The sequence below is a fragment of the Microcebus murinus genome, chromosome 6, assembly GCF_040939455.1.
Source record: "Microcebus murinus isolate Inina chromosome 6, M.murinus_Inina_mat1.0, whole genome shotgun sequence".
Taxonomy (NCBI): Eukaryota; Metazoa; Chordata; class Mammalia; order Primates; family Cheirogaleidae; genus Microcebus; species Microcebus murinus.
In genome coordinates, this window is record NC_134109.1 from 22,713,817 (window position 1) to 22,727,702 (window position 13,886).

General features: G+C 35.9%; 1 protein-coding gene across 23 annotated transcripts in view; it reads right to left on the minus strand.

Annotated features, from left to right (window-relative positions):
• Positions 1–13,886, minus strand: part of NRXN3 (neurexin 3) — a 1,566,790-nt gene that overhangs the window by 8,240 nt on the left and 1,544,664 nt on the right. Inside the window, exon 22 of one of the 23 annotated variants that reach the window (XR_012919693.1) lies at positions 11,912–12,595. The exons of 21 other annotated variants lie outside the window; for them this stretch is intronic. Coding sequence is in view for 1 of the 2 variants with exons in the window: in XM_076003827.1 (XP_075859942.1) it covers positions 12,486–12,595 (110 nt within the window). In the remaining variant the exon portion in view is untranslated. Of the gene's footprint in view, positions 1–334; positions 12,596–13,886 lie in introns of those variants that run through there. One more of the 23 variants, XM_076003827.1, reaches the window with a different exon arrangement.

Consider the following 13,886-nt stretch of genomic DNA (forward strand, 5'->3'; position numbering starts at 1 on the left):
ATAATCAATCATTCTTCCTGTCTTTTTATAATATTTTTTCCAAGCAGAGGAAGAATCTCAAGAAGTCACAGTACATGTCTCTTTATTTCAACTATCACTTTATTTTTTTTTTCTTTTTATCTCAGGATACTATGAGGGTACAAACATTTTGGTTACATGTTATGACTTTGTCTCACTCAAGCCGGAGGCATGCCCTTCCCACATACAATGCTCACCCCATCCATTAGTTGTGAGTTTACCCACCTCCAACCCCCAATCAGTATTGCTACTATGTGAGCACCTTAGTGTTGATCAATTAGTGCCAATTTGTTTTTTTGTTTTTTTTTTTTGAGACAGAGTCTCGCTTTGTTGTCCAGGCTAGAGTGAGTGCCGTGGCGTCAGCCTAGCTCACAGCAACCTCAAACTCCTGGGCTCAAGCGATCCTCCAGCCTCAGCCTCCCGAGTAGCTGGGACTACAGGCATGCGCCACCATGCCCGGCTAATTTTTTTTTATATATATATCAGTTGGCCAATTAATTTCTTTCTATTTATAGTAGAGACGGGGTCTCGCTCAGGCTGGTTTTGAACTCCTGACCTTGAGCAATCCGCCCGCCTCGGCCTCCCAAGAGCTAGGATTACAGGCGTGAGCCACAGCGCCCGGCCAATTAGTGCCAATTTGATGGCGACTACATGTTGTGCTTATTCTTCCATCCTTGTGGTACCTCACTTTGGAGGATGGGCTCAAGCTCTATCCAGGATAATATAAGAGGTGCTAGATCACTATTGTTTTTTGTAATTGAGTAGTATTCCATGGTATATGTATACCACATTTTATTAAGCCACTCATGGATTAAAGGCACTTGTGATTCCACATCTTTGCAGTAGTGAATTATGCTGCCATAATGTTCGAGCACAGATGTCTTTATTATAGAATGTCTTTTGTTCCTTTGGGTAGATGCCTGGTAGTGGGATTACTGGATTAAATGGTATTTCTATTTTTAGCTCTTTGACGTATCTCCAAATTACTTTCCACAGGAGTTGTACTAGCTTGCAGTATCACCAGCAGTGTAAGAGTGTTCCAATCTCTCCACATCCAAGCCAGCATTTGTTATTTTAGGGCTTTTTGATAGAGGCCATTCTCACTGGAGTTAGGTAATATCTCATAATAGTTTTGATTTGCATTTCCCTAATGATTGGAGATGGTGAGCACTTTTTTGTATGTTTGCTGGCCATTATTCTGTCTGCTTTTGAAAAGTTTCTGTACATGTCCTTTGCTCATTTATTGATGGAGTTGTTTGATTTCTTCTTGTTGATTTTCTTAAGTTCTGTATAGATTCTTGTTATCAGCCCTTTATTGGATGTGTAGAAGCAAACATTTTCTCTCATTCTGTAGGCTGTCTATTCACTCTAAGTATAGTTTCCTTGGCTGTGCAGAAGCTTTTTAATTTGATCAGGTCTTATTTATTCATTTTTGTTGCTGCTGTGATTGCTTTGGGGGTCTTCTTCATAAATTCTTTGCCTAAACCAATGTCTGAAAGATTCTTCCCTACATTTTCTTCCAGGATTCTTAAATTTTCATGCCTTCAATTTAATTGTAAATTGATATTATGAGAGGTGAGAGGTGGGTATCCAGTTTCAGTGTTCTGCATATATTGATTCAGTTTTCCCAACACTATTTATTGAAAAGAGAGTCTTCTCCCCAGTGTATACTTTTGTCTGCTTTGTCAAAGATTAGATGAGAATATGTGGATAGTTTCATTTCTGGGTTCTCAGTTGTATTCCAAAGCTCTATGTTCTTGTGTTAGTAACGTGATGTTTTGGTTACTATAGCCACATAGTAAAGCTTGAAGTCTGTTTGGTAGACTGATACCTCCAAGCTGCTTCTTTTTCTTGAAGATTGTTTTCACTGTATGAGGTTTTCTCTGGTTCCATACAACACATAAAATTATTTTTTCTAGATCTGTAAAGAATGATAATGGTACTTTTATAGGGATTGCATTAATTCTGTAGATCACTTTGGGTAGTATGGACATTTTAACAATGTAGATTCTGTCAATCCATGAGCAAGGTAGGTTTTTCCATCTATTGACATCCACAATTTCTTTTCTTAGTGTTTTATAGTTCTCCCTGTATATATCTCTCATGTCTTTTTGTTAAATATATTCCTAAATATTTAATTTTCTTTGAAGCTATTGTAAAAGGCACTGCGTTTTTGATTTTATTTTCAGCTTGGCTGTTATTGGCATATATGAATGCCTCTGATTTGTGTTGCATTGATTTCGTATCCTGAGACTTCACTGAAGTCATATATCAATTCCAGGAGTCTCTTGGTTGACTCCTTGGGGTTTTCTAGATATAATATCTTATCATCAGCAAAGAGTGAGAGTTTAATTTCTTCTGCTCCCATTTGGACACCCTTAATTCCCCTCTCTTCTTTAACTGCTCTAGCAATGACTTCCAGCACTATGTTGAACAGAAGTGGAGATAGTGGGCAACCTTGTCTGGTTCCAGTTCTAAGAGGGAATGTTTTCCATTTCTCCTCATTCAATATGATATTGGCTGTGGGTTTATCATATATGGCCTCAATAATTTTAAGGAATGTCTCATCTATGCTTATTTTGTTAAGACTTTTTTTTTAAGAAAGTGTGTTAGATTTTGTCAAATGCTTTTCTACATTTATTGAGAGAATCATATGGTGTTTGTTCTTGCTTTTATTTATGTGGTGAATTGAATTTATAGATTTGCCTAGGTTGAAACAGGCTTGCATCACTGGGATAAAGCCAACCTGGTAATGGTGAATTATTTTTTTCTTGTGCTGTTAGATTCAAAATGCTAAAATTATGTTGAGGATTTTTGCATCTATATTTATGAGGGATATTGGTCTGTATTTTTTTTGTGTATGTGTGCCCTTTTCTGGTATTGTTATCAAGGTGATATTGGCTTCATAGAATGAGTTGAGGGGAGGATACAATCTTTCTCAATGTTGTGGAATAATTTTTGTAGTATAGGTATAAGTTCTTCTTTGTATGTTTGGTAAAATTCAGGTATGAACCCATCTGGTCCAGGAATTTTCCTTGTTGGAAGGATTTTAATTGCTGCTCCAATTTCTTAGCTTGATATTGGTCTGTTCAGGGATTCTATTTCCTCCCAGTTGAACTTAGGAAGGTTGTATGTTTCCAGGAGTTTGTCCATTTTCTCCTTATTATGTAGTTTTGGGGCATATAAGTTTTTATAGTATTGAAAGATAATGTTTTATATTTCCATGGTGTCTGTTGTGACCTCTCCTTTTTCATTTCTAATTTAGTTTATTAGAGTCCTTTCCCTTCTAGTTATTATCAATGTAGCAAGAGGGCTGTCAATTTTGTTTATCTTTTTGAAAAACCAACTTTTGGTTTTATTGATCTTCTTATATTTCTTTTGTTCTCAATTTCATTTAGTTACACTCTAATCTTAGTTATATCTTTTCTTATGCTAGGTTTGGAATGGATTTGCACTTCCTTTTACAGTTCCTTGAGACAGTTTATTAGTTTGTTGATTTGGGAGCTTTCTGTCTTTTGGATGTGAACATTTAATGCCATTAGTTTTCCTTTCAGGTGCTTTTGCTGTATCTCACAGATTTTGATAACTTGTGTCCCCATTATCATTTTGTTTGAAGAATCTTTTGATTTCCATCTGAATCTCTTCCTTGACCCAATAGTCATTCAACAATAGATTGTTTAAATTTCCATGAGTTTGTGAAGTAGTGTTTTTGTTGGAGTTGAACTCTAATTTTATACCATTGTGATCTGAGAAGATACATGGTATAATTTCTATTTTTTGAATTTGTTAAGGTCTGATGTGTGGCCTAGTATGTGATCAGTTTTGGTGAAAGTTCCATGGGCTGATGGGAAGAATGTATATTCGGCTTTATTTGGATGGAATGTTCTATAGATGTCTGTTAGAACCTTTTGTTCTAGAACTGTGTTTAAGTTCATTATTTCTTTGCTTATTTTCTGTTTGGAAGATATGTCCTGTTCAGTCAGTGGGTTGTTGAAATTCCTGGCTAGTATGGCATTACTGTTTATCATGCAGTTTAGATCAAACAGGGTTTGCTTTATGTACCTGGGTATTCCAGAGCAGGATGCATAAATATTTAGAATTGTTAAATCTTCTAGTTGGATTTTTCCTTTTATAGTGGCCATATTTGTCCTTTCTTACTTTTGCTATTGTAAAGCTTATATTATCTGAAATAAGTAAAGCTAATCCTGCTTTCTTTTGGCTTCCATTTACTTGGAGGATTATTTTCTATCCCTTGACCTTGAGCCTGAAAGCATCTTTGTGGGTTAGATGAGTTTCCTGGAGACAGCAGACACTTGGATGGTGAATTTTTATCAACTCTGCCAGTCTATGTCTCTTCAGAGGACAATTCAACCCATTCATATTTATTGAGAGGATTGATATTTGGGGTATATTTACCTTCATATTGGTGGGTGAATTCCTATTGTTTTGTTTTACTCCTTGAGCTATTGTAGAATCCAGGTTCTAGACTTTAACTCTTGAGTGATTTTACTTTAGTGTCTATTGTGCTGTTCAGTGTATGATGCAGGTCTGAGTACTTCCTGTAGGGCAAGTCTGATCTTTGCAAATTCCATCAGTCATTGCTTATCTGGTAAGGTCTTTATTTCTTCCTCATAGAGAAGCTTAGTTTTTCCTGGTAGAGAATTCTATGTTGGCCATTATTCTAGAAGACTGAGGATAGGCACCCAGTCCCATCTGGCTTGTGAAGTTACAGTTGAGAAATCTGCAGTTAGTCTGATAGATTTTCTTTTATAGGTTATCTGCTGTTTTTTTCTTACTGCTCAAAGGATTGCTTCTTCATGTTTACTTTGGTCACTCTAATATCTATTTGACTTGGTGATTGCCTTTTCATATTGAGTCTCTCAGGAGTTCTGTGTACTTCTTGTATCTAGATATCTAGATTTCTGGCCAGGTCAGGCATATTTTCCTTCAGTATTCCATGAAATAAATTTTATAGCCCTTGTGTATTTTTCTTCTCTCTCTGGGTTGCCTATGATTCTTATATTTGGCTCCTTTACATAATCCCACCTTTCTTGTATGTTTTATTCTTATCTCTTGTTTCTGTGTTCTTTTTTTTAATCTGATTTATTTAGCACGTAGGCATTATCTTCAAACTCTGAAATTCTCTGCTCTGCGTGATCCATTCTATTCTTGAGGCTTTATACTGTTTTTTATAGTTCCCTAAATGCATCTTTCAATTCCAGAATTTGTTTGGTTTTTTCATAGTATTTCAATTTCTTTAGAGAATTTTTCTTTCATTTCTTGTATTTTTCATGTGGCTACCTTGTGTTGGGTTTCTATTTTCTCTTCGATTCCATTGAGTTTTCTTATAATCCATATTAAGAATTCTTCCTCTGTCAATTTAATCATGTCATGTAAGTTGGTATCCATTGATGGAGATCGATTGTTTACCTTTGGGGGTGACTTTTCTCTCTCATATTTCATGTTTCCTGTGTTATTTCACTGATTCTTTCTCATCAGGCTACTTTGTTGAGAACTAGGAGTGCTGGAGCTTGTTTACAAACTTATCTTCAAGTCCCCGAAGGGATATTACTTGACAGTTCTGGGGAGAAGCACGCTGGTCCTGTATTGGCTTAGAGGTGTTTTAGCCAGTTGGTTACCTCTGACCTATTGTCTTTACCTCTTGCCAAATTAGTGAGTTTGGTCCCCTTGCTTAAGCTCTCAGGTGGTGAATCACTCTTGTGTGCGTGACTCCACTGCCCTCCAATAGTTTGAGATAGAAGGCACTGTATTGAGCTATGGAGTTACCTTTTCTGTTGTTGCTTGTAGTTTGTGTGGAGGAGCCAATTATCAAGGCATTTTGATGCCTTTGTGTTGAGCCCTGATCCCCCAAATGGGGTATACGAATGCCCTGATCTTTGGGAAATGTCTTGGCTCAAGTAACCCTTGGGTATGATCTATTCCTACTTTAGGTGAGGGAGGGGAAATTGGTGCCTGCAAGCCTGAGAGCACATACTTCTGTAGTTACTTGATATGCTGTTAGGGGAGAGCTGCTAATATGTTATTCAGGGCTCTTTCAACAAACTTGCAGGCAGCTTCTGGTGGGGGTGTCAATTGGTGCAATTGCTGAGGACTCTTGCCAGGGTTTTCCTTCCCAGTGCATAAAAACTGAAGTTGGCAGTGGCCCAGGTGCCAAAAACGAGCCCTAGTGTTATGTTCTTATCAAATGATCAAAACCAGCCTGCTGGACTGAATCAACTGGCTTCCCGTTATTGCTTAGTACCAAGGTCCTGTAGAGTCATGCCAGTCACAAAGAGAAGCGATTTTTCTCACTTCTCTCCACCTCCAAGAGAGCCTGCCCTTCCTGGCACAGGGAGTGGCATTGCCTGACACTACCATGTGTCCAAGCCCAGAAAGTGGCTTCTCTCATTTCTCCCCACCTCCAAAGGCAGGACCTGCCCTGCCTGCAGGAAAGTCAAGTAACTGGACTAAAGGAGGACCACTGCCTGAGGCTATCACCCCAACTATGACTTTAAAAAAAAATTCTCTTGCAGAAATGGCATTGGTGTTTTCCTCCCCCAGTTAGAAAGTCGAGATGCTAATATGACAGTATTGTTGAAGGCCTCTTTCTCAGCTAACTCACTAAGCTCTCAACTAGTACAGTGTCCTTGTGTAACCTGCCCTCAATAATAACTTTACTATGATGGATTGGTCAGTGTTTCAGTATCTGTTAACACATATGATTGTAGCTGAAGTGTCCCTCTTATTGGCGAAAAAGCCAAACAAACAAATGGTTCAATACTGCAAAGTTCCAGGGATACTCCAAATGGAAGCCATTGAGCCTATGCAGTCTTCCAGGGTTCTTCCTATAAAGATTAATTCACAAATTAAAATGCTCCTGCTCAGCTTTTTATACCTTTAAACATGTGTGTTTCATACCTTTAAACATGGTTTAATATGTGTGTTATTTTCTGTGCATCTAAATTGTCCAGGTTTCAGGTGAGCTAAGAGAAGAGAATTCTGAGAAGAAAGGTATTACATACCTTAAAAGCACTGAGAGCTGTTGTACTCATGTCAGAAGTCTTTATCCTCTTCCTGGTTAGCCAATAACATGTTACATAGAGCATTGGGAAGGGAGCTCATAAGGTATATAAAATGTGTTATTTGGAAGGGAATGAATAACAGGCATTGTACTATCATCTCTGGCATACCTAATAATTTTACTACATGTAGAGAAATACAACAAGAAACTTTCTGAGAATCTCAAGATGATATCATGGTCCATGGTCTAAACCAAAGCTTCTATTTCATTGCTTAGAGTTTGAAACTATTGAGCAAAATGATCTTTGTAGATTTGCCAAAATTTCAGACTTGCTTTACTGGACTAGCGTACCAATTTTTTACATTGTGAACATACATAATTCATATACCTTGCAACTTCTTTAATGCATAATTTATACATTTTTGCTAGTTTTAATAAATGGGATTTGGAGCATGGTTCCCTAAAGGTAAGCTAGTCCTAAACCTAACCCTGAGCAAACTTATTTTTTCTTATTCCTCTTACTCAGCAGGTCCCAAGTGGTAGATTTAAGGTAATATACGGAAGAGGGGTGTTGAGTAACAGGAGAGCAGTGGTGAAGGCCCATGGAATCCGTCTAAATCTTTGCTAGGGCTTTCTTAAGAATGATATTACTTTCCTTCAGAGGACAAGGCGGGATTTTTTTTCCTGCTTATCTAGAATAAAGGTTTAACATGTGTGTTATTTTCTAGCACAAATAAGAAGAGTCATTTGTTCCTTGCGGCAATGACAAAAAACTGCCCCACATAGAGAAAGCAAAGAGGAACCTGGGTTAAAGGACAACGAATAACTGATTTGTTGGGAGACAAAGTCCCTGTGCAAATAATTTAAATATAAAGGCAAACTTTTGGGTAGGATGCTAGTGTTCCTTTAAGTGAGATTAAGATCACTGTCTTCATGATTACAGAGTGGCATTCATTTGCAATTTTAGTGTACCATCTGTGATGCCAAACTGGAGTCTTAAATTTGCCTTTTTGTTTTTGTTTTTGGTTTGTTTTTCTCTTTCTTCAATCCTAGCTAAAGGTTTGGCAGTGTCTTTATTGTTGAAAATGTACAAAATCTACAAACTGCTCCCTCTGCAGTTGAATTATTCCACTGTCCTTTGCTGTTCCCTTCTCGATCAACACACTAATAGAAGCATCTCTCCTGAATTTAAAAAATATGTAAAAACCACAATTTTTACAATAGCATAGAAAGAGAGTTCTGAAGCCTGTTAGTTTATAAAGAGCTTCTAAAAGGCTGGTTAGCCCTAAAGTGAAATGATAAGAGCTTATTTTAAAACTAAAATCATGGGTATGCTATTGCATAGTTTAGATAACAAAATCTGTCAAAACTACTGATCCTCAGATTTCTTTGCCATTTTGTCATTAATCCTAGTAGCAGTGATAAAAATGATAAATGATGCCTTCTGTCGGGAAAATCTGAGCCCAAATTATGTTGATATTTAGTCAATGAAATGGTCAAAGCTTTCATAACCCCTTTTCCTCGCATCTCAAGAAATGGGAAAAGTGCCTTTAGATTAAAATAAAGTCAACTAGGATACAGGCTTCATATGTAAATGGGAATTATAGTCAAACTACGTGGAAAATTTTAGATAACTATAAACATGAATGCTGCCTGGGATAGGTGTATATGCTGGCATGTATAATTAATTTAAATATCAAATTCCCTCCATAAGATTTAAGATAATTATACTTAAGTATTGTACTCGGGAATCAAAAGGTACACATCATTTGAGTGGAGGAGGGGAAGAATATATTTCTTCCACTAGTAGATCCATAATAGAAATGACTTAGTTTGTAGGAGGCTATTGAAGACTTTTTATTTGTGTAATTGAAAGTGAGTACCCTCAGAAATGTTGGAGAAACTTGTGATAATTTTTTTTTCATGGTCCAGACTGTGGATTTAGTGATGAACTGTATGTCTATGATTACAAAAGTATTCATGGAAGGAATGAACCTAAAGTCACAAAAGGCTACAGGTAGAGTGATACAAAATTTGCAATCCATCAAAACCGTAATTTCCTAGGCCATCCCCAGAATTTTTCTTTGGTTTGGAAAAGAACTATCTGTATTCCTTAAAGTTAGCATTTTTAAATCGGGCATATCTACCCTCTTTTGACAGGGTTGTGCTTTTCTTTAAACTAGAGAGATCATTAGGGATATAAAAGGTCTATTTTAGCCCAGAAGGCTGCCCTGCTTTCTTGCTTTATGAGTGTATTTATAGATATATAATTCATGCCTCCAGGGCTGATATCCAGCAAAAGGGGCTCCCTGCCATTGAAAAAGACAGTGTATAAAAAATTTAATAGAATGCTTCTGAACTGTGAGAATGTTGTGGGTGACAGTGAATGTAGTGGGTTATCTAAAAAAGAGAGAGAGAGAAAGAAACCCAGTCTTGGAGGTCACAGAAATACCAAAACAATGATGTTAAGCAGTAAGATGCTGAGAGGGGACACCATGCTCCAATTCCTTGAATTTCTGTTATATTCTATTTGGGATCTTCACTTCATCTCTTATTTGTATTATTATAATTCTCTGCTTGGAAATTCATGTGTAATCGGGAAAAATAATTCTTTCCCCCACAAAATTGGTTGTTTGAAGATACTCAGTTATTTGGTGCCATACAAGAGTGTACTTGTAGCACATAAATATTCTGAAGCTTGGAACCATGAAATTAACTTTCATCTACCTTCAGAAAAAATAGTCATGGACAAACAATGCAAGTACTGGGGAGGAAGACACCAGAAAAACTCAAGTGTCTCAAAGGGGCTTCATTTATATTTTAACCTGATGAGAATTTCTAGTTAGTACATTCCTGCTCCTTTCTCTTCTCAGAGCAAATGGCTTGTCTGAAATGCGTTTGATTCTGAAAGCCTAGCAGTTCTATTTTCAGCATATATGAGCCATGGCCTTTTGATATCATTATACATTATAAAATATGGAATGTTGAGGGGAGTTCTTCATTTGCTTATTGATTAAGAGCTTTGCCTCAGTCAGACTCAGGTTAGTATCAGAACTCTGCTGCTTGCTAGCCATGAGACTTTGATCAAATATCTAAAACTCTATGTAAAATGGGAATAATAAAACAGCCTACTTCAAACCATGAATCAAAATATGAAATAATGCATGTTAAGTGTTTATTTTTTTATTTTTGTATGTTACATCGTTAAAACAGTACCTATTGCTACTCTGCAATGCTAGTGAGCAGTATTATTTCTGCTAATAGTATTGAGCTATAAAGACTTATAATCATTGATCACTTTCTTCTGACCTTTTTTCATGTTGTAACTTCATGTTAAGGTAGAGATATAATCATATAGGATCTAGATTATTGATCCTATAAATATACATTTATTATAAATGTAGAGTGTGAAGGGTGATTTATAATAAATCAAAGGGTTTGTATTTTTTTAAAAAAAAATGCTTAAACTTGACCTTTGGATAGTCGCCTCAACAGAAATAAAAGCTTTTAATCCATCTAGATAAAATAAAACCCCATTTAGGAAGTTCTGATTTTTAAACCCCAAATATCACCCAAGATGTCAAGCAATACAAAATCACATAAACTGAGTGAGAAAGAGAGCCCATTCCTTAAACTGCTGGGTTGGAAACATATCTCTTATGCATTTATCAGTTTGATATTTCTGTAGCAGTTCAGATAACACTAATATTTATAGTTAAAATTAAACAACATCTTTATTAAAAATTATATAGTATTTCTTACCAATCTTATGTTTGCTGAAGTGCAAAAGGCAGCATAGGTCCAAATAATCTTAAGGTCAAGGAAAATTCTTACCCTTGAGATACCTTGAGTGGTGGTACCTACCTGACATATTTTCTAAGTAAAACTTTAGATGTAAAAATCGTCATGTTTCTTCTCAGTAGAATATTAAGATCCTTTAAAGCTTACCTGATTAAATCCTTGAGAGAAATGGCAACTATTATTGAAAAAGAAGAGAGACACAAAGGAAAGAGGGGTGGGGGAGAGAGACAGAATGTGTGTGCCCTGTGTGTGTGTGTGTGTGTGTACGCATGCTTTTGCTAGAAGTTAATTCTATACATTGGAAGGCACCAATATCATAGAACAATACTCTAAACACCTGGGATTCTTGATGTTTTTATTCTCGGTAAAATTGATTTTATAGCCTGCAGTGAAGGTGATAAGTATAATCCTGGATAACAAAACTCTACCATAGTCACTTGAGAGTACCTTATTTCCCCTTTGCTGAAGAAAAATAAAATAAGGGACTAATTTTCTTGAATGCTTTCTAAGGAATTAAATAAGGATGCAATTACCACTGATAACTCTTGGAGCTAACTCAACTCATTTTCTTCTGGGGTACAGGCCTCCCATAGGCTGGAACCAATTTTAATATCCCATTGCAGAGCCTACCAATACTTTCAAGGCTTTAAAATTCAAGGTAAAAAGACTTTAAAGTTTGTGGTAAAAAGAGTTCAGGCAAAGAGGCCAGGCATTATTTGGGTGGTAAGGACAAATGTATCTATCTTCTTCTACCAAGAGTAGAATTCACATTGATTATTAGAAGCAATTTAGCACAAAACAGTGAAAATTAAGCAAATAGACACAAATGAAATAAAATATTTAATATAGTCTTCAAAATCATATAGTAGAAAATAAAATCAACTTCATAGCCAAAGTAAGCTGGGAGAAGGAGAGCAAATAGCATCAACAAAGCATTCACGATATAAGAACAGAAAGAAAAGTAAAAGCAAATAAAAAAATAGAAGCTGTTTTCAGAAAACAAAGAAAGAAATCACTTCCATATAGGCAAAATAAAAAAAAGCATACCGTATTAATTTATAGTCAACTTACATCAACAAATTGCCCGCATGTTTTTTGGCATGAAAGAAAAATTTACAAAAGAAAGTTGTGTAAGAATGCTCTTGGACAAATAGAATTGCCACATTCTTGTAACTTGCTTTTTTGTTGTCATTTCTTAAAAACTTTTGAGCAAAATGTCTAAATTTTTTTCAAATATAATAATTTACAACAGAAGATGATACAGGGAGGCAACAACACATACATCCACACCACATAACATGAAAAGAAAAAAAAATAATCTGCACTTTAACAAATTTTTACTTTGAGGGGCTTGGGAGGGCATCAATTTTGAATTTAAAGTAATTCTGATTGCTATGATTGAAAAATTAAAAAAAAAACCTGTTTACTTTTATAATTTGCCTTTTAAAAAATTCTATGACTCTGAAGGGTTTTGAATGAATTTCTGCATTGTTATAAGTTTTCAGATATATAATTTTGGTTTTGTCTTTTGACAAATTTTAGACTTTCTTTAATTTAGGGGGATGGATGACAGCACATAAATTTTAACAATGCTAAAGAAAGGAGGAATATGGGAAGGAAAGATGCAGGGAAGGGAGGGTTGTATCTATGAGTGTACTACACAGGAGATGAAGATGATAGGAGTAAATGTGTAAGTGAGTCGCCATGTCCATGTAAGGGCGGCACGGAGTGATCTAGCTGCATTAGAGCTTCTGGCTGTAAGGAAGGGATGGGCAATATACAAAAACAAATGAGCCTACACATGCCCATCTATGGAAATAAAGAACAGAACTCTAACACTGACAATCTCACACACCCTAAGCTGCAACTTCTTCAACATGCAATTATTCCAAAAATTATTACAGTTTCATTAAAGATTTTCAAATAATAGAAACAGTTAAACTTTTTTTTTTCCTACTAAAAATAGCCAAGATACATAAAATAATAATACTAATAGTCATGATCAAAAGATTAAAAGCAAAAACAAGGAGACTAGATTTATGCATTCAAGTTGAACAACTTCATTGGCAGCCACACAGCCCCATCTAGAGCTGGGGAGGTTAAGAGATTTACAGAGTCCATTGAAACACAGTACTGTGGAGGGAGCCCACAAACAGGGTTGCTGATCAGTTCCTTATGTAGAAATGGTATCGTCTGAATGACATCAACCATCTTCCTTATGCCACCCATATTGCACACAATTGGCAATGAGACCAGGCTAATTTGAAGGATGTGGATGTGAGGATTCTGCAGATGAAGTTGTTCCACATTTAAAGAGGGAGTGGGGAAAATTGCAGAAAACAATTCATAACTTTTTTCTCATAATTTTAGATAAAACCAAATCTAAAGATCTAGCAATAAAAAGAAACACATTGATATATATATATATATATAGATATATATAATACAAAAAAGCACTTAATTCCCAAACAAGTAGGGAGAAAAGAACAAAAAAAAATTTAAAGAAAAAGGTATTTCACACACTTTCAGAGATGAACAACCAGATGCACAGGCTGAAAAGGCACAGACAGAGCAGTCAGGGGACACTGTTTTTTTTGTTGTTGTTGTTTTTTGTTTTCTCTTTTTCTTTTTCTGGCATCTTTATTCCCCTTTTAGTGATAGCCAAAGTTAAAAACAAATTTTGCATTTTCTTTAAATTTTTTTTTTTTTTTTTGGTTTTGCTTCTTTAAAAATAAATAAAAAGGGCGTGCAGTCTGGATGTACTTCATTAAGTAGACGACATTTAAAAGAGAAGAAAGTGGCTAGACTGACAAATGGGTTATCACCTCTTATCCTTTAACTGTATAAATGTTAATCCAGTTAACACATGCTTAAAGTAAGTTGCATTTAGGGAAAATAGAAAAACAGAACCGCAGGCTAGGGTTGGGCAAGATCAGTAAGACAAAATTGATTTGGATGTGGAGGAAATTACTGTGTTGGTTTCATGCCTTTCTAGTAGGAATGAAGGACATCCCAAGGCTTCCTGCCAATTAGAAGGGAAGCGTGT